Genomic DNA, 21438 nt, shown 5'->3' on the forward strand with positions numbered 1-21438 from the left:
CTCCACGGTAGCGTATTTTAAAATGTCGAAAAACCAGTCTTCCCCTCCGAACGCAACACTGAGACTGTGCATTAGACCCCAACAGTTGTTTTTCATTGTTATTTTTAAATAATTTTTCTGCACAACTATGTTTCAGGCTCCTTCCATAACGTTACTCTGTGTAAGTGCCGTTGGGATTTGCACAACGGAATGGAGCAGTCCTGGAGGATTTCCTAACTGCACAAAGGAGATAAGACACATGGGAAACTTCAGGCCGGGGTCCTTCAAGTGTCATGCTAGATGATCCCGTTCATTTGGCTCTTAGAGCTGTCACAGACCCTTGGGATAGGAACTGGTTTCTAAATGGCCTCGAGTTTTTTGTTTCCCCTTTATGAGAAGTTAGTCGAGTGGGTGCCTGGTTCTGAGTATGTGGAACATAAACATTCTTAAATCACCGATTTCATTGTGTCACTTCCCGGCTAAAAATCCTTTTAACAGCTCTTTATTTCTTGGCAAATAGACCTTTATTCATTTACTCATTCAAAAAATATTTACTAAGTGCCTACCCAACGCGTAAAATCCCAGCTTCTCTTGCTGCCTTGAAAAAACGCCACAGTCTAGCATCATTCCTGTTCCATTTAGTTCAGCTTCATGGGCCGAAGTTTCTCGTCTGAGACTGTCTTGGTATCACAATGCCTGATTTCAGAGGCGCTCTTGAGAATAGGAGCTTTTCTGGAAAGAAGCAGTGTCTTCATCTTTGAATACCCTTTTTCCAAGGAAATGGGGCCAGAGTGTAGTGAGCCCTTCAGAAAGGCTTTTTTGGAAGCCAAAGGACCTAGAATACAATGTAGGGTCCGCATGGGCAGGGGTTTTGTCCATTATGCACCTTCTTTTATCTTTAGCATGGAGAACAGTGCCTGGCTTAAGTATTTAGTACTTAGGGCTAGGTCCTGCCTCTGAACACTTTGAACTTCTCTTTGGAGTGTGTCCCTCCCTCACCCCCCCAGCCCAGCATCTTGGGTCTGTGCCACACATACTAAATTCAAACCAAGTCTGCCTTGCATTGTTGACTACTCTTTTTTTTTTTTTTTTTTAATTTTGTAACTTCTCCTTCCAACTAGCCCGTGATCTCCTCGAGAATATGGGGCCATATTTTACATGGTTTCCGACTCCTTCAGAAAGGATATGATTGATTGCCTGAGTTATTAATTAAACATTGTTGCTTAGGTCTGGAAGGTTAGGCATTGCAGGGTTTCTAGTTCCCTTTGTCTTTAATGGATGGATTCCTAAAGACCTGAGCGTTTGAATGGGTTTGTCCACACACAGAACACTTGAATATTGACGGCTTAGATCCTTAAAGTGCCGCCTGCTCCCAAGAATAAATGTACAGCCATTAAATAACCCCTACCTTTTTTCTTTCAAGGTGAAACAAAAAAGCCTTAATGGAGATCTAGGGGCTGGAGAGCGAAGGAATTAGGAGTTAGGAGAGTGGAAATAGGGAGTGGAAATTGGGCACCATCTGCAAAGCGTTTGGGCAACTGAACTTTCCGTTTCTGAGAGGCTGCCATGTGTATTGTCATGAATATTACTTATAATCAAGTTACGTTGGCTAAAGGCTGAATCTTTCCAACATGTGGAACTGATTTACTTGCCTTTTCCCCTAGTACTGGACTCTCTTTGAAAACCAAAACAATAACAACAACAAAAACAAAAATCCAGTCACCCTTCAGAAGTTTTATTGCATTTAGGGGGAAGTGTTTCCGTCTCGTTCTGCCTGTCTTTGTTCTCTGGGTTCATAGTTACTCACCCGCTCTTCTCGTTTTGATTGCTGCAGCAGGAAATCCAGTGATCAGGCCGAGGAATTTTGCTTGCTGAGATTATTGCTTTAGATTCTCCCTGCTAAATCAGACTACAGGCTGTTCTTTTCTCCCTGTAATTTCTTTTGAGGGATGGAGTGGACCAAAACAGGAAGCTCTTTGTAGAGGAGACACTTGTCACTGACTTGTGACTCTCCCACATGCTTTCCTACTCATGTTGGTTTGAAGGGTGTTAAGTTAAATGACATCAAACTAAGGAATTCATAGTTTCTTTTGCAAACTTGAAGTATGCAGGCCTCTGTGTGTGGGGAGTGTGTGTGTGTGTGTGTGTGTGTGTGTGTAATTGTTTGTGTACTTACAGCCCAAAGAAGACAGGGAAGGAAAAAACGGGGATGTGGGGGAGGGCAAGCTTTATTAATAAATTGAGAGAAGGGAGAACATTCCTTATCTTCAAAAAAAAAAGGACACGTTCCTTGTTTTTTGATGTGTTTGTTTTGTTTTGTTTTAGCTGGTTGAGTGACCCACCAAAATACTGATCCGAATGATTTAATGCCCAGATTAATGGATATGCTAATGCTTATTTATGCCCACTAGGTACAGTTGTGGTATGGACCAGTTTTCAAGAATTTACAACAAAATTAGAACCTAGAAGCCAAAAAGGGTGGAAGAGAATAAAGTAAAATGTAAATAATAGTTGGTTTTTATTGAGTAGTCAAGACAATAGATTTCTTCCCCTATTCTTCCTTTATATATTTTAAAATTTTCTACAGTGAACTATTTTTTAAATTGTCATATAGAGTCTTTGCTTCAGAAGTTCAGAGAAGGGAAAGATTACCATTAGTGGGAAACTGTTCAGAATGAGCTAGGACTTCAGTATTACACAGGTCTTTTTGCTCTCCCCATATCTCCAATTGTCATAGAATTTGTATCATTCAGAAAACATTCTTAATGCTCTAACAGTAATAGAGTAATAATAGAGTAACGAGACTGGATAACTGTGAAGTATGTTCATAATGTCTTTAGTGCAGTCTGTATAAATTCCTCTTCATGCTTATGAAGTTAAGTGAGTTAATAACGGGCGAAGTACCTAGTGCCAGATAGTAAGCACTTTATAAACAATAGCTGTCATTTTTTTCTATATATACAACGTTAAAATGAGCTTGTTGGGTCAGGACATGGGCATCTGGGGCACCATTTGCCACAGGGTCCTCTATTGTGCACTGAGTGTTTTGAAATTCCCAATCTAGGCTTTGCCATGATTTTCAGTTCTGAAGTGTTGCCATTTATCCTGAAAGGGCAACAGCCCTGTTTCTCCCAAGTCGGTACGGTATTCAAGATCTAATTTTTATAGCGAGGGTCAAGCGTAAGCTCTTGCATTTATTTTTCCCTCTGAAAGCTTTCAAGGTGGGTGGTGATCTCATCTTTCATATAGTTGTACCTGAATGTTTGCCCCTTTTCCTGAGTGTGGCAACTCTGAAAAGTGTTCTTATCCGTTATAAAGGAAGTACTTGCTCCATTTTGAGATGGGAGTGGGATGGGGAGGAAAAATACATTCTCAACTCACTTTTCACTGGAAAGTCTTGTTACTGTTTTGGGCACTTTCTCGATTTTGTGTTAAGTTTTCTCTCTTCAGATGGTATTTACCTAGAGGATGATACATACGTTTTAGGGTAGGGCAAATTTTACACCTAGACTTGGCCACTTACTAATGTTCAACTTTGGGAAAGTTTAGCCTCTCCCAAGCTCAATTGCCTTGTCTGTAAATGAGTACATAGTAACTACTGTGAAGAGTTGTTGTGAATTTTAAGTAATACATTGTAAAGCACCTGAATCCATTCTGGTCCCTTGATAATCTACATGGTAACATTATTATGTGTAATTTACCCACCCTCCCCAACACACACGTAATTAGAACAATACTTGTATATTTAAATGCTGCTTTAAAAATATTAACAAAAATCATTGTAAACATACTTGTATTAACTATACAGTATGCTTCATTGAATGAAGAGTAATTAGTACTTTGTTGCTGGGCATTTAGGTTATTTTTTTATTTTGCTTTTTAGTGGAAACCTTTTCAATATTCTTGGTAAACTATTTTCTTGAGCCACTTGTATCCAGAATGAACGAACTGAGAAATTGGAGAAAATGACCAAGATTTGTAGCAACAGATTCGTGACTTTAGAATGCAGAACAATGAGCCTCCACAGAGGAGGTCTTTTTTCTGTACCTTACATATGTTTAATAATGTAAGGCTAAATAGTCTGGTAAAAATCAGACAAGGTCAGGGACACCTGGGTGGCTCAGTCGGTTAAGTGGTTGCCTTTGGCTCAGGTCATGATCCCAGTGCCCCGGGATTGCGTCTCACATCGGGCTCCCAGCTCAGCGGAGGAGCCTGCTTCTCCCTCTGCCTGCTGCTCTCCCTGCTTGTGCTCACTCGCTCTTTCTCTCTCTCTGACAAATAAATAAATAAAAATTTTAAAAAATCAGACAAGGTCTAATCTAGGCAAAAGGGATCCCTTAAGAACCTAGTAAAAGATTATGCATGACGTATGCGTACAGGGAAAATGAAGTCATGCATATGTTTTCTTTTCTGAAACACTTAAGTTGCCATTAATTTCCCTGCCCAGAGATTGTTGGAGTTTGTTGTAATGACAGCACTTTCTCTTTTCATGGCTAATATTGGTCAACTTCTTGAGATAACAGTGGTGATCTATATTTTCCTCCTCTTTGGCCACAATTCCTAGAATCCTAGGAAGAGATCCAGGGCTGAATGAAGCTATTAGTGAACTGTCAGCCAAATTGGCTTGCAACAGAGACCTGCAAACATCAAGAGAATACGCCTTTGAATAAAAATTCAGTCCTGCATTTTCTTAGCAAAGATCAGGGAGGGAGACCAACAGAATGTCACTTGGCTTGTAAAGGTATTTCTTCACTGTGCTGTTGTGCTATACCATTCACTTAAATATCTAGTTAAGATTTGGCAGAGCTGTTGGAGGCGTGAAGGTGGAACCCACTGTCTGTACTGTGACCATCTTATTAAACACTCATGTAATTGTTCCTGTTCCAGTGAAGTGGGATTCTCTTGCCATCTGTTAAGTAGGCTCAATTAAATACATTTGGGAGGGAAGGAGATGGCAGGTAGGGAGGAGTGGGTGAAGTGGGGACAGAGAAGGACTAAGGTGTAGGCCTTGAGAGGTGGGGGCAGGGGAGTAGGCTACACACCACAAACACACGTGTGTACACACAAACACACATGGCAGGATGTCCTGTTTCCTTCTCTTGCAGTAGAGGTGGGGAGGGGGCTTGTAGTCAGTTGTTAACATGATTCTTTAATCTCTAGCTTTGTGAGTTGAACCTCCTCTTTGGGGGAGGAGGAGGACGAAGACAGTGCTTAGGGAAATGAAAGAGCAGAAATGAAAGAACAGAATATGGGATTAAATTGTGTTAGAAGTTAAAGAGTGTCCAGGCTGGATGAAAGTCAGGTAAAGACAACCCCCGCCCCCGACCCTTGCAGAAAAATCAGGTTAGTATAGTGCCACTGGATGGGAAGCTCAAGAATTGAGGAATGTTCCATACTTAGAATACGAGGGAGCAATTAATATGTAGCCTCAGGGAAGGCTCAGGAGACCTTCTCTGTGAGTTGCTAGGTGACTTTCCAGTTGGTGTAGTCCCAGTTTCATCTGGATTATAGATTAGATGTAACTTTGTCTTGGAGTATTTATAATAATCCAGATAATAGATTCTTTTCCTTTTTAATACAACATTTTAAAAAAAAGATTATTTATTTATTTATTTATTTGAGAGCTCACAAGCAGGCAGAGTGGGGGTAGGAAACAGACTCCCTGCTGAGCAGAGAGCCCAGTGCAGGGTCAAGCCCAGTGCAGGGTTGATCCCAGGACCCTGAGATCATGACCTGGGCCAGAGGCAGAGGCTCAACCCACTGAGCCACCCAGGCACCCCATAAATAATTTTGAAAATACAGGAGCCATTTTACCAGGGTGTATTTTAAGAGACTGCCTAAAATGTATGTTTAGAAGTGAAGTATAACATACACAGAGAAAAGAACACAGAGGTGTCTGATGGATTCTCGTAGAAGTGAACAAAGTCCTTGTAACTGGCCCCCAGATCAAGCAATGGAACGTTGTACCATCCGGGAAGCCGCCTCATGCCCTGCACTGTTCGAACCTTCCTCTCACAGAGGGTAACCATTCTCTTGACTTCTGACCAGAGAGATGAGTTTTGCCCAGTTTTGAATTTGCTATAAGTGAACTCTGTACATTTTGCATTCTGGTGTTTGTCCACTTTCACTCAGTGGTGTTTGTTGGGCATCCTTGTGTGGATGCCTGTTGCAGTTGTGGGTTCATCGCCATCCCTGGGCCTTTTCATTGTGTGACGACGCGGCGGTTTGTTCTGTTGCTGAGAGGCATTTGGATGTTTTCCAGGTGGGGGCTATGAGGAGTAACAGTGCTGCGGTGAACATTCTTACGCTTCTCTTTTGACAAATATATGAACACGTTTCTGCTCAGTGTATTACCAAGATGGGAAATGCGGGGTCATAGGGTATGCACATAATTAAGTTCAGAAGATCTGCTGGTTTTCCAGTGTGTGTGTATGAATGAGAGAAAGGTCATTTTTGTCCAGACTACTCTGTTCTCATGAGCATAAAAATAAGATGTCTTGTTTTCTTTTGGTTGTGGAAGTAAATTCAACTGATAAAGAATTCAGTGAAATATTTCAACTTGAAATAACTTAAAACTCCTCACCCATTTTAATGATCTTTTCACTGTACAATGAAACATATTTTTATTATAGTAGAGAATGCAAAAAAGTAACGGGTGGGGGTGGGCTGCATGTTCGCCTTTACTTCTAGGGAATTATACACCATGGGAGTTCCTTCAGACTCTCTCCAGGTTGTGCTCAGATTTTAAGAGCTCAGATTTCTGGAATTCCTTTTGTTCTCCAGGGAATTGGGATAAGGGAAAGGGACAACTTGGAAATAGAGCGCAGAATGCCTGCCCCACACAGCCATACCCTAACCCTGGCCCTGTGAGCGAATCATCTAGGAGGCCTGGGCAATCTGACCTTTTGGGATTGCTCACCATTTTCCCGTTTTAGGACTGACCACTTTTTCATTTTCGTTGTTCAAGTCCCTCCAACAACCAAGAAACTCTTTACACTGAGGTCACCAAGGTGTCGGCTAGGTATATCATTTGGAATGCCTGGCTCTCAAATTAAAAACATCCACCCTTGCTCCAGAATTCTGTATTCTGTATTCTGAATTCTCCTGTATTCTGTTCCTTTCACAGCTTCACATAGCTGGAGAAAGTAATAATAATAATAATAATAATAATAATAAAGACCTTTTGTCTGGGACTCTGAATCACTCAGACATTGGTTATAGTCTATATTGACATCGGATACATACATTGTTTTGCCAGCACATTATATCTTGCTTAAAGATATAATAGTAGTAAAGATATAATAATATAATGGTAGAAAAAATCCCCAATAGGCCTTCTTATCTATATGTAGGTGTTGGGATTCCTAGGTGATCCTAAACAAAAGGGTGAATACATTTAATACCTTTGCTAAAATCTATGCTTGTTTTTAACTCAAGACCTGGGTTCAGACCTCAGCCCTTGAATTTTTTTTTTCTTTCTTTTTTTTTAACTGTAGCTTTCAGTCTGTAAAATTGGTTTCAGATCTTTGCCCTGCCTGCCCCATAGGGTGGCTGTGGGGATCAAATGTGATCATTTATGAGAGATTGTAAACTATAAAAGTACTAAGCCTAAGCCTTGGAGAGTTGGGCTTAGCAGGCCCTGCATTTTAAGCTAGACGGTTACTGTCCATCTACCTAGAGTGTAGTAGAAACTCGCTCTCTATCTTGAGATCTTGTGCATACAGACAAGCCTGAACTTTTGACCTTGAACCAGACATGACTGACTGACCTGTTGAGTTGTGAGTTACTCGTCTAGATTCTACCAGCCCCTAATACCTTTCCCTGTGTGGGGAAGGTGAGGGGCAAAAATTATTTGCTCTGGTGATAGCCCCAAACTATGACCCTTGCAGGTGATTTCGCTTTGTGGGGTGGTTAGAGGGCTGCAAAAAGTAGGTAGCCGGGCGTCTGGGTGGCTCAGTCGTTAGGCGTCTGCCTTCGGCTCAAGTCGTGATCCCAGGGGTTCCCTGCTCTGCTGTAAGCCTACTTCTCCCTCTCCCACTCCCTCAGCTTGTGTTCCCTCTCCCACTGTGTCTCTGTCAAATAAATAGATAAAACATTTTTTTTTTAAATAGGTAGCCTGCAGAGTCAGTACTGTTTGTATCCAAAACTTTCAAAATTTTCTTTTATCCACCCCCATTTATTAAGTGCAGAGAATGTAAAAATTCTTATAGGCCATAAAAAGATCTGCAGGAAAGAATGAGCAATCATTTTTAATAATTGTTAAGATAATAGACGAATAAAACAGGTTGAAACACAGTCTTGTGAACACCTCCCAACATAGATTCTGTATTACTAGAGAGGAATTCATTTACTATATTAACATCCCACCCCCAGGTGTGATAGTAAGTTTGGCCCTTGGTGGGTGTTGACTTGAGCAAGGTGGATCAGATGTGTTTCCCAGGGCTGTTTCGTGTGTTATTCCATCAGGCACCTTCCAGGATAGACCAGATGTTGTATCAACTGGATGACGATTGTCAGAAATGCAATAAGAAATTGACCACACTCATCAAGATCTGGAGACCCTACGTGAATTATGTTAATTTTTAGTCAGTGTTCTCATGGTACTGAGCAGGTTTTGAAGATCACATTGTATAAAAATATGGTCTGGGAAGCAGATGGGAGTGACCTAGGTTCCAAAAACGTTAAAATCTATTACGCTAAGATGTTCACCAGAAAACTGTGTACTTCAAGTTATAGGAATGGAGGTCATACAGGTTGCTAATCCCTTTTTCAAAATGGGATCTGTTGAGGCATCTGGGTAGCTCAGTGGGTTAAGCCTCTGCCTTTGGCTCAGGTCATGATCTCTGGGTCCTGGGATCGAGCCCTGCATCGGGCTGTCTGCTCACCAGGGAGCTGCCGCCGCCCCCCACCCCCCGCCGCCACCTCTCTGCCTACTTGTGATATTTGTCTGCCAAATAAATAAATAAGTCTAAAAAAAAGGAGGGGGGGATCTTTCTTGGGATTCAGAATCCTGGTACCCCTTAATAAAAACACACTGCCAGTGAGGTCTTGCGCAGAATCCAATAATCAGATGCATTAAATAATATATCTGCATCAGAACTAATGAACATGCATATTAAGTGGTTTAATAAAGGCTAGAAGTACACATCAGTTGGAGTTAGGATTTACAGCCTAATAAATTCAGATCATGTCCTATTTTGGTAGCAAATGTCTTAGGTGAAATTTGGATTTTTAGAGCCTTTTGAATTTTGGAGAGAAAAGTAAGGGACAGTTGATCTTCATTATGTTTGGGTATTAGCTCCTAACAGAAGTGGGTTTTTGTTGTTGTTGTTGTTGTTTTGTTTTTATTTTTTAATTTTTTTAAAATTTTTTTCTTAGATTTTATTTATTTGACAGAAACACAGTGAAAGAGGGAACACAGCAGAGGGAGTGGCAGAGAGAGAAGCAGGCTTCCCGCTAAGCAGGGAGCCCGATATGGGGCTCCATCCCAGGACCCCAGGATCATGACCTTGAGGTGAAGGCAGAGGCTTAACGACTGAGCCACCCAGGTGCCCTGTTGTTTTGTTTTTAAATATGTGTCAGGCAGCTGTGTGGCAAATTATTGGCACTCTATTGGCAATAGAGTTAGGAGCACCGGGTCTGGGTTCCAATTCCAGCCTCGCCAAGTGATGCTGGGTAAGATCCTTAACTTCCCAGGGTAGTAGTTTTTCATCTTAGGAGCTGCAGTGATTTCCATATAAAGATGGACTAGGATATGTGCACAAAGGTACATGTGCATGGCGTGAGCCACTCAACAAATCTGCTTGCTTTCTCTGCTGTGTGGTGGAGATAATAGTGCATGTCACGAAGGTGTTTTAGGAGACATTTAAAAGAAAAACAAAACACGCTGAGAATAATGTCTGCCCATAGTAAGCATTCATTACACAGCAGCCAGTATCCTTGGCCTTAGCACTATTACTAGAAATATGGACTTTTCCTATCAGAGTCATTTTTTTAAAAGGATTTATTTGAGGGGAGGGGCAAAGGGAGAGGGATAAAGAACCTTAAGCAGGCTCTGTTCTGAGTACACAGCCCAGCCAGAAGCAGGACTTGAGATCACGACCTGAGCTGAGTGGAAACTGAGAGTCAGCCCATTAACTGACTATGCCACCCAGGCACCCCTCAGCAGAGTCCTTTTTAGGAAGGAAAGGGAAAATTAACATCTGTTGGATGAATGAGTGGTGTCTTGTAAAATTATCATAAAATTATGATAATTCGTCATTAGAATTTTCCAGACTGTAATTCCATCCCATTCTGTCACAGTCCTTCCCCTCCTTCCCCCACCCTCCTCCCTAGCATCTTATCTTTCCCCTTTTGCCCAGCACTTGGTAAACTTGGCGCTTGCCTTCCTCACCACAACCATGCAGGTGTGCTAGGCTATCCTGGAAGCTGTCCCAGATGCTGACAAGCCCTTGGCAGTGGGATAGAAAGGGAAAAGGGAAGTTTTGGCTGACATCTCCAGGTCTGACTCCTTACTCATCTGGAGAGTTCCAGTGGTATCTTTAAACTTTTAGGGTAAATGAGGGGGCCGCTGCTCTTTTTTTGTGTCTCTAACAGATACGTATCTTGGATCCTAATTTCTTTAGTATGTTATATATTAATCTCTTGTGACTACTCAGGAATGGGTAGGGTTTGGTAAAGTCATAAGTCTGCAGGGATGTTTTAAATGCAGGCAATGTATGGAGGGGGTAGTTACCAGCTAGGCGGAGAGCAGTGGAAGAATGTGTGTGCTTGTGTGTCATAGTTTGGACGAATGTCTTGGCACGGCTGTCCCATTTCCTGACATGTAAGAACTGGATCTTAAGGCCGCACATATTTGGCAAGCCCTATTATGTTACCCTCCCGAGGGAGTGCTTGGGTAATGAAGGTGATAGATAATATTGGGTAGGTACTGGTGGGACCAGGGACACGAGAGAATAAGGAAAGAATCCCTTTTAAAGACCTTTATTGCATTAGATTTTAGTGTCTGTAAACAATTACAGCATTCAGGGAGTGCAGGATTTAAATGAGAAACACAACTTTGTCAGATTATACCACTTGGATAAAATGGCATGGGCTCCGGAAATCTATAATTAAATGTATTTTTGAAAATGAAAAATATAGTGGAACATCTGGTTTATTTCACTGCAGAAGTGCCTGGTATTTGCTTATATAAGTGTGATTGACTTTGGCTGATACGTGGATTTCTCGGTGTAAAATAACAGTATTTTAATAAAATTCTTTTCTGATTGATTCTGTTTGTGTTGTAAACAAATTATTCACACACACAATCTTCATTGGAAAATGGCTGTCTTGAGAAAATCTAATGTTTGTTCATTTTCTTTTTGTTCCAGCGGATTTTCAACTCCTTTGTTTACACGGAGAAGATCTCAAATGGAGAAAGTGAAGTACAGCAGGTAAGAGGTTACTTAGTACTTGACCTTCTCTTTGTCCTGCTTTTGGATACAGCTGCGTTATCCTTTGCAGGCCATCCCTACGTGAGGTTTCCTGTTGTTCTGTGTAGGGTTCATCTGTGTCGTAGGCACATCTGTGTCGTAGGCACAACGGTGACAACCTCAAACTTAAAGTTCTTGTAGGCTGTTGAAATAATGGTTCTGTGGATATTTTTTGCTATTTGTGTTACACTTTGGAAGTATGATTTAATTCCTTTTTGTTGTTTTGAAAATTCCTGAACTGACCCCAATTTTAAAATATTAGAAATTAATTTCATCTGATACTGGGAAGAAGTGCCCAGGCTTTGGAATCAGACCATCCCAGGTCAGATTCTCGTTTTTTTCCACTTTTTCCATGACCCCCAGTAAGCAAGTCAGCCTTTTGGATCTGTTGTTTCAGGGCCTTAAGTAAGGTGAATACAGTATGTCCTTTATGAGATAGTGAGAGTTAAATGAAGTAATGTCAAGATGGTTGAGAACAAATAACATCCTTTGTGTGGAAGATTCTGGCATAGAAGCAGCTCAGTGGATATTGGCTTCTTTTGTTCTTTAATTTTTCTTTTCTCCTGTATTCTTCATTTGCTTCTTGGTCCTTCTGTCTCCTTTCAATACTGTGTGGGGTCGAAAAGTTCTGAGGCCAGATTCTATTTACTTTATTTATAGCTGCCTTCAAATGGACTGCTTCCTAAATTAAAACATAGTGTTGGTGAACTTGGTCATAAATAATTGATCTGTGCTTAAAAAGAAGGGTGGTAAAGAGGATTCTGGGTTTTTATTTCAACTAATCCACCAACTTCATTACACTGTGTGACCGTCAACTGGTAACTTGAAGCAAGGTTGGAAACTTAAGTAAGAAACAGAACCAAGCTAAAAACCAGAGTGTAACAGAGTGCTTCCACAGAAAAAAAAAAGATAACAGTGGTAAAACACACAATAACTCCAGTTCCCTGAGATGCTGCCTTTACTTTATTCCTGGAAAACAGCTTGACTTGATCTGAACTTCAGAAGTGCTACACAGAGGGAAAAGCTTTCCAAGTGTCATTAGAGTGAAGTTCTTGATGGAATAGTTATTTATTTATAATAAATTACCGTGGTTTAATTTTGAAGTTCAGCATTTCCTGTGTGTAGACCTTAAAATGTTTTATTGGTTTCTGGAGGTTAAATTTAAAGGTTGTAAGCACTTACGTGTGTACTCTTTTTCTTAGCTTCAGGTATTTTTTAAAAAAACTAATGACTTCACATTACAGTGAATATGATGTAGTTTGCTGTATCAAGTCTTTATCTTAATAATTCCTGTCTTATGTTTATTCCAGCAAACTGAGAAGTGCTTTTAAGGTCATGAAATTTAGAAGGGTTTTTATGAGAGGGAAGATTTCTACACAAAGTGTGTTGGAGGAAACTTTTTGGGAGACCAAAGGCCACTTGATAACATTTTAAAGAAACTGACCCAGGGAGATCAGCTTTGTTGCTCTCCTTGAAGTAACAGATACAAGTTCTTCTTCAGCTGTCTTCAGATGTGAAACTTATTTTATTTTCTCAGACTGATACCATTGCTTTATTTAACAAGATGTGCACAAGTTTGGAAGCCTTTAATAATTTGTTAAAATTATAGCAACTGATTGCAGACATATGGAACACTGGTGCTTATCACATTGATATTTTTTTTCCTTGAAATAACCTTGAAGGAAAAATATCCTTATTACAGATAAGCCAACTGAAGCTCCAAGAGATCAAATAAGTTACCTGTAGTCTCATGACTGTTACGTTAGCTACTTTTCAAAAGAAGTTGGACACCAAGTTTATATGTGTGTGTGTGTGTGTGTGTGTGTGTGTTTAAGGGTTCATTTTTAAAATTTGTATATTCAATTCAAAACAGCAGTCTCTGCTAAGTTTTGTTTTGTTTTGTTTTGTTTTTGGATCATTCAAATGAATTCTCACCCAGTTCTGTGCCCCCCCACCCCATCTGATGGTCAAAAAATTCCCTTACATTGACCCAGAATGTACTTTGAACCTTCCTTCAATCTTTCCAGTCTGCCCTTTGGAAGAACCCTGAACAAATTGATCTTATGCCTCTTTTGCATCCAGTATGTGGAGATAATTATCATGTTATCATTATTATAAGAACCCTCGTAACTGCTTATAAGATTCATTTGATAAGTTAAAATAGGCTAGTTATTGAAGGTGAAATATTGACCCCTATACTCCATTTTAGCTCAGTCTTTAGTGGACCACTTTATGTTTTGGTATATTTTGTAGGATCTGCAATCCTGATTTGATTTTTCTGTCCATCATTCCTCCATTGGGATAATGAGAACTAGAACCTCGTGGATTCTTACCCTCCCACCTTACTAATCGAATCTTACTGAGAGTTGGATCTGACTTGTGTATACTGTGTAAGTTGGCAGTAAATCTAGTGCATTGTTAATATCTTCTGCTTAGGGGAGCAAAGTAATTAAAACTAATAAACATTTTGTGATTCTTGACTCTTACTACAAAACTCTCTATGGTATAGGCTTTGCTTTGCTTTTTCTAATTATTTCTTTTAAATTAGCCTTCTGAGTGTGGCTCTAAATGCCTAACAATGTGTTTTAAATCTTTAATTAGTTCAGTATCTGTAGTTTTGCTGCCAAAAATCTGTGGCAACAGCCTCAGGAAGTAAAATCCCATGCACACATTCTTACACGGGGCATTTCCCATAGACTCCATTTTTTAAAAAACTTTGAGAAATGAAGTTGTTATGAGCACACAAAGCCATTATATGAAATTGAACCAGAATCAAGAAAAATGAATTTTTGATCCAGTGCCCCAAAGAAAGTCAAACATTGTCCATAAAACACAAAGCAATGAAGAAGAAACAAAAGGAGAAAGAGCCTCTTGGAGCACTTAATTGAATCACTAAAGAAACCAGAGGCACCTTGGACATGTGTCAAGAGTTTGGTCTAACTTTTTCACAAATGCTCTGGTAATTATTTAGGTTAATCATTTATTTAATGAGATAGCAAATCTCTTTTCATCATGTACTATTTCATAAATTATTGATGGCAGTGGCTGATTTTAGAAGACTTCAGAATTCTTTTGGAATAGGCCGTTAGGGTAAGAGCAACACCTGTGTGTGCAGTGTACCTGACCTTGGGCCAATATACCTGACCTTGGGCCAAGTACTCCTTTCTTAATCCTTTTTTTCTCTCTTCAGGATCCTATCCTTCAGCATGTAAACATGCTGTTCTTCTGTCTTAAGCACAAACAAACCCTTGACCCTGCTTCCCTCTCCATGTACTGCCTCATTTTTTTTCTTTCCCTTTGAAGCACAAACCGTCACAAGGTATCCATACCTTTGGTCCAGTTCTCGCATTCTCTCCGAAACTTTCTCCAGCCCTACAAGTCCTACAGAACTGCTCTCTCCAAGGTCACCAGTGATGCCCACGTTGCTAAATCCAGTGTCCTCATTGTATTCGATTAACATCAGTATGAAGAGGTTTGATCCTTTCTGTTGTGTTGATAAACTTACCTGGCTTGGGCCTACAGGACCCCACACTTGACTCCTTGCTGTTTCTTGGCATATTCCTGCATTTTTGGGCTTTGCACTGGTGCTATTGAGATGTTCATCCCCAAGGACCTTCACCTGCTCCAAGTGTTTTCTCAGAAGTCACTTGCTGAAAGAGGTGACCAATGTATTTTAAAATGCAGCCCACCCTGCCTGCCAGAGTCCTGATTTTCCTTTTCATTGATCTACTACCCCCCTGTTACTTATCACTTTGTGATTCTAGGGTATTTGCTTTATAAAACTGGTTTGGAAACATTTCCTTGTCCTTGACTTTCGAAAAGAGTATAGCGTTGGTGGTATCCTTCTACTGATGTTTGGTTGAATGCCGTCTGGACTTGGAGCATGCTTTGTGGGCAGGTTTTTGATCATCAGTTTCTTTAATAGCTATAGGTCTTTGGGTTTTGTGGGTGGGATTGAGGGGGGAGGTACAGTTTTTTTCCTTAGATTTTCTGTCTTGTATCCATTTCAGTAAGAGGATTTTTTTTTCAAGAGATTTGTCCTTTTCATCTAAGTTGTCAAATTTATTGGCATAGAAGTGTTTATAATATTTTGTTATCCTTTTTAATAACTGTAGACTAAAAGAAGAACATAAAGAGAAATCGGTAAAACAAAATATTGGTTCTTTGGGGGGAAAAATATCTTGAATGGATAAATTAGACTGACAGAGAATGAGAGAGAACAAATGGCAAAGTAAATTGGTGGTGATGACCAAGTTTTTATAACTTGGCCTCATTAATTTTCTCCACTTTTTGTTTCACAGATTTAAGCTCTTTTTTATTTCTTTCCTTGTGTTGTAGGTTAGGTTTGGTCTTCTGCTTCTTAAATTGGAATTTTAGGTCATTGATTTTTTTTTTTAACACCTTTCTGTTTTTCAAATAGAGTCATTTAACACTATAAACTGTCCTCTACGCACTGCTTTTATCATTCCACAAAGTTTGAGATCATGGTTTTCTTATAGTTCAGTTTTTGAAATATTTTCTAATTTCTTTTTTGACCCAAGGATTACTTTATAGTGTGTATAGTCCTATTTCCAAAACATTTGGGGTTTTTTTATCTATTGTTACTAACTTCTAATTTAATTTCACTGTGGTCAAAGAACGTATTCTGTGATTTCAGTCTTTTTTAATTTGTTGAAACATAGGTTTTATGGCCCTGCATATGATTTACTTTGGTGAATATACCATGTAAACTTGAATGTATATTCTGTAGTTGCTGACTGTTAGGTTCTTCATATACCCATTAGATTAAGCAAGTTGATAATTCAGATTATTTGTTTGGGGGCTGATTTTTATTTTGTCTAATTCTGTCATCGCTAAGAGGATTGTTAATATCTGTATTGTTGGAGTTGTGCATTTTTTCCTTTAATTCTGCTCATTTTTGCCTCCTATAGTTTGAGGTTTCACTATTGGGCTGGTGTGCATTTAAAATTGCTTGGTCTTTCTGAGGAGTTGTTTTTGACATTATAAAATGTTCTTTATGTCTGGTTACAGTGGTCTCTTCTTGAAGTTTAAGCTGATACTAATATTGCCACTCCAGCCTTTCTATGCTTACTATTTGCACTAGGTCTTTTTATAAGCATTTACTTTCTGTGTCTCCCTTGGTAACAGTGTATCTTTTGTAGACCAAATAGAGTTGAGGCTTTTTTAACTGACAATTTTGGTCTTTAATTGGGAGTATTTACTTTGATTGTTGGATTTGGGTCAACTATTTTCATTTTCCCCTCTTTTAGTTCCTCCCCCACCACCTCTCTTTGAATTTTTGATTTTTTTAAAAATTTTATATTAATCTTAGCTTTTTAAACTTGTATTTCTTTGCTTATTTTTAGGTTTATGCTCTACACACCCTCTACAGTATACATCCTTAGCTTATTACAGTCTATTTGGAGCTTAATATTCTATCACTTCATAGAAAATCTAGAACCCTCATAACCTTATAGGTCCATTTCCCACTACTGTCCTTCATGCTAGAGTTCTACCTATTGTAAAATGCACAAGAGAATATGAAACTTTTCTTTAAATTGTCCTATGAACTCAGTAAGTTAATTAAAAGAAAAATGAATGTTGGATATTTACCATTCCCAATAAGCTTCATTTTTTTCCCTGAAGATAATCAACTGATAGTTTAAAAACCTCTGTAAAAATTTTTTGGTGACAGAGTCTCTTTCTCATTATTCTTGTGCTCAGAAAAGATCTCTATTTGCCTTTACTCTTGAGATATTTTTGCTTGAGACTGAATTCTAGACTGATTTTTTTTTTTAAATCTTTAAAGCATAAATGATGTTCCACTGTGTAGTGGAGTTCACTTCTGATGAGAAGGCCATAAAAGTTGTCACTGTCTTTAATATCATTGCCCACCCACGCCCCCTGGATTCTGTCACAGTTTTTCCCTCTATCTTTGGTTTTCAGCAATTTGACAATAATTGTCTAGACATATCAGTCTTTATATATATCCTCCCTGGAATGTGTTGAGCTTTCTGAATCTATAAATATTTGGTCTTTATCAGATTTGGGGGCTTTTTGATCATTACTTGCTCAGATATTTTTCTGCTTTGTTCTCTTTTCTCCTGCTGGAACTTTGATTCCCTATATGCTACATCTTTTGATATTTTATAAGTTCCTGAGATAATGCCACTGCCTCCTTTTAAAAATTATTTTCCCCTCTGACCTCCTGATTAGATCATTTTTGTTGATCTATCTTTAAGTTTACTCCTAATGTCTCAACCTGCTGTTGAACTCCACAGTTAGACTTTTTTAAACTTCAGTATCCGATTTTTAAACTCCAGGATTTGCATTTGTTTCTTTCTATAGAGGATTTTTCTAAGATGTTCTTTTCAGTTATTGCAAGCATGTTTTCCTTTGTATCCTTGAGCATAGTTATAATAGCGACTTTAGAATTCTGTGTGTGGGTTCTGTCATCTGCATATATTTGAACTTGGTTTTTGTTGATTCTTTACTCTCAAAAATTGGTCACACTTTGGCTTTTATTCTTCTGTCAAAAAATAGGGATTGTAGGGACGCCTGGGTGGCTCAGTGGGTTAAGCCTCTGCCTTCAGCTCAGATCATGATCCCAGGGTCCTGGGATCGAGTCCCACGTCGGGCTCCTTGCTCGGCAGGGAGCCTGCTTCACCCTCTGCCTCTGCCTGCCTCTCTGCCTGTGCGCTCTCTCTCTCTCTCTCTCTGACTAATAAATAAATAAAATCTTTAAAAAAAAAATAGGGATTGTACTCTGGAGACTGAAAAGCTTTGGGTTCTATTATATTCCTGTGAGGAGAGTTGATTGTTGTAGCAGGCATTTAGGCTGTAGGATGCAAACTGCTAGTTTGCTTCTCCTTCCTTCCTTCCTTAGATTTATTTAGTTAGTTAGAGAGAGAGAGAGAGAGACATATAGTGAGAGAGGGAACACAAGCAGGGGGAGTGGGAGAGGAAGAAGCAGGCTTCCTGCTGAGCAGGGAGCCTGATGTGGGGCTCAATCCCAGGACTCTGGGATCATGACCTGAGCTGAAGGCAAATGTTTAATGACTGAGCCACCCAGGTGCCTCTGCTAGTCTGTTTCTTGTGTTTCAAAACACTCTAGCATTTAAAATACTTTCTGGTAGAAGTCTGTAGTTTTTCCTCAATTATTTTTGTGAATTATTACTTGATACACTTCTTCCTGCAAGATTTAAAATTTGATGTTTTATTTCACCAATACCATTCATTGGAGTACAGTAAAGGAGAAGCGTATTGGTTTTATACAAACCTAATGCTTGCTAATACTCCAAATTATTCTCGTACCTATATAAATTAAAGTCCCCAGTCATGAGAAATTTGGACCAGGTCAAAGCAATGGATTAGAATCCATCTAAAAAGAAGTATCTAGATCATGCATGAAATTCCATCCCTTTACTCGTAGAAGAAAAATACTTCGTAACAGAACAAACACAAAATAGTTATTTCTTCAAAGATATTCTGAGTAGAGGTAGTCAGTCTTAGAGAGATGATACTTTATATGCTAAAATGTAAGTAATCGGTTCTAAGTAGTGTGGTGTTTCAGAAATTTAGAGTTGGGGCCTCTGAGACCTTGGGTATAAGGCCAGAAAGGTTAGGAAACTACTCCTTGGGACAGGGGTTGCTTTCCGTGGAGAACTAAAGAGCTTTTGTCTTTTGATATGGAAAACTTGAGCTCCAAGCACTTTCTGTCATTTACATCTATTTGATTTTTGGCATGATACTTAACCTCTCAGTGTCTGCATCCATTTTATTTATAAAATGGGTGTGACGGTCTGTGTTGCAAGATTGCTCCAAAAGTTACATGGCAGGCACAGACTAGACATTTTTGTATTTTGTGTTCTGCTTTCAGAATACAATAGAGTGGTAGAGAATGCATGTAAGAGTAGAGGAGTGAGAAGATTGCCATTCTTAGTGTGTTATTTAATCCTCTTAGGTAAGGCCTGTAAGAAGAGAGCTGTAAATTTTAGAGAACTTCCAGGAGAGAACAATCACAGAAAGAACCTGGAAGGGACTAGTGGGAGCTTTAAGTAGAAGCTATGCTAGTTGAGAAATGAGAGACTAGACATGGGATTTATGTCAGCTTTGCATGTGTATTACTTCTGTATTTCTACTACCAGAAACTCTTCACTGTAAGAAAACCTGGTTCTGTTGTTGAGTTGTGCACTGCACCACAGGGAGAAAGGGACAATGGTAGACAAGAGGAGGCGTGGAAGCGCTGAGCACTCGCAAATCATGTCTTTTAATCCTGGTTCCCTGTGCCCAGTACTGGGTAGGCATTTAGTGAATATTTGTTGAAAAAAGTATCTAGAGATACTCTGCACCTCAATACTCATATTTCCAGAATGTGGATTTATTTGGGGTTGCCCTGCCAAGCATAACCTAGTGTGGTAGTAGCCTGAAGGCTCTCATTTTGTTTATAATTACCTAGTTAAGTATGTTCAAGGCTCAGACTTGTCCAGAGTAGAGGAATCCTGGAGGTGGTGTAGATGGATTCCATTCTTTGCCTCTAACCTTTCCTCCACCTGTCCCCGGGGGATTTATTAAAGCTGAGCCCTGGTTTAGTTCACCCACTTACCGAAATCTACACGTGGCTCTGTGTTTATTGTAAGTGTTCATGAAATTTTTGTTGAATGAGTGAACAAAAGGCACTGAATTTGTAGGAAGGTAAAAGAAATGTTGAAAGCTAGTAAAGCCACCCAGATGGAGAATTTTGTAATGAATCCGCCAAAGCCCAGAGCAAACAGATGATTGTTCTCTCAAACCAGAGTCCTGGCAAATTGAGCTCGTTGTTTAGGTTTCCTTGATTGGAAATGAATTAAGTCTGTTTCAGGTCTTAACTGTTCTTGGTCTGACTTTCCAAAAGAGAAATTCATTTTTATCTTAGAAACCCTTTTCCTGGCCTACTTATGCCTTGTTCCATAAAATGGGATGGTGGTCTCTCATTTTGGAAAAATAGTGTAAAAGAGAATGTGTTAGTTGTAATATTTATGTGGCTCTTTATTTCTTAGTGTATCCATGTATATTTTCTATTTTATCCTCTTAATGACATCATAAAAAGTGCAGGTGTCCTTATTCCATTTTCCATATGAGAAAACTGTGTCAGAGTGATCATTATAAATGGTAAAGTGGCAAAGACAGAATTTTCCTAGTTTTGTGTTTTCTTCATTGTATTGGTTGTGACAGTGATTGGCATTATTTATTGACTATATATGATTAAGTACTGTCATTAAATCTTATATGGCCTGTGTCATTAAATCATACATGATTACATCCCCCCCTTTACATCCTTCAGACTTGCCTCACTGTCCCTTCTCAGTGAGGCCCTCCTGGGCTACTCATTTATAAAAAAATCTTTGTAATTGCTCCCCTCTTTACTCCTTACCCCGATACCTGTTTTATTTATCTCCTTATAATTTATCACTGAGGGTGTATATATGCTTTTATTTTTGTTTGTTTAATATATTTCCTTTGGGTGGTTGTTGAATATCTTTCCTAGTAGAACCTGAGCTCTACGAGGGGAGAACTAATTCATTCCTTGATGTGCCCTCAGTACCATGAAGAAGTCTCTACATGTAGTGTATGGTACGTACTTAGTAAATATTTGCATGAATTCATAATCCCCAGAACCAGCTCTGTAAGGCTAACTGACAAAGGAAAATTATGCACAGGGAAATAAGTATTTTGTCCAGGCTCACCTAAAAGGTTAGAGAACTGGGTTGAGTTCAGGTGAATTTAGATGCAGTGCCTCCAAACTTTGGTTTCTTAGGTAGGAGGGAGGTATAGCAGAGGTCGTTGTAGAATGTAAGGATGAAGTTCTCGCTTTTTTCTCTCCCTTTCTTTCTCTAACAGTTCACCTTACTTGTTTAATATATTGGAGTTTATCATGGTTTTACTTTTTTGAAGTGGTCACTTTATAGAAGAGCCACAATTACAGTACCTCATTCTGCTTTTCAAA

The 21438-nt window shown here is 39.3% G+C and overlaps 1 protein-coding gene across 1 annotated transcript in view; it reads left to right on the forward strand.

Moving 5' to 3' along the window:
• Window positions 1–21438, forward strand: part of CACHD1 (cache domain containing 1) — a 206981-nt gene that overhangs the window by 73713 nt on the left and 111830 nt on the right. The window contains exon 2 of the mRNA XM_044238376.1: window positions 11352–11414. Coding sequence (XP_044094311.1) covers window positions 11352–11414 — 63 coding nt within the window. The remainder of the gene's footprint in view (window positions 1–11351; window positions 11415–21438) is intronic.

This window comes from Neovison vison, chromosome 2 (assembly GCF_020171115.1).
Source record: "Neovison vison isolate M4711 chromosome 2, ASM_NN_V1, whole genome shotgun sequence".
Lineage (NCBI taxonomy): Eukaryota > Metazoa > Chordata > Mammalia > Carnivora > Mustelidae > Neogale > Neogale vison.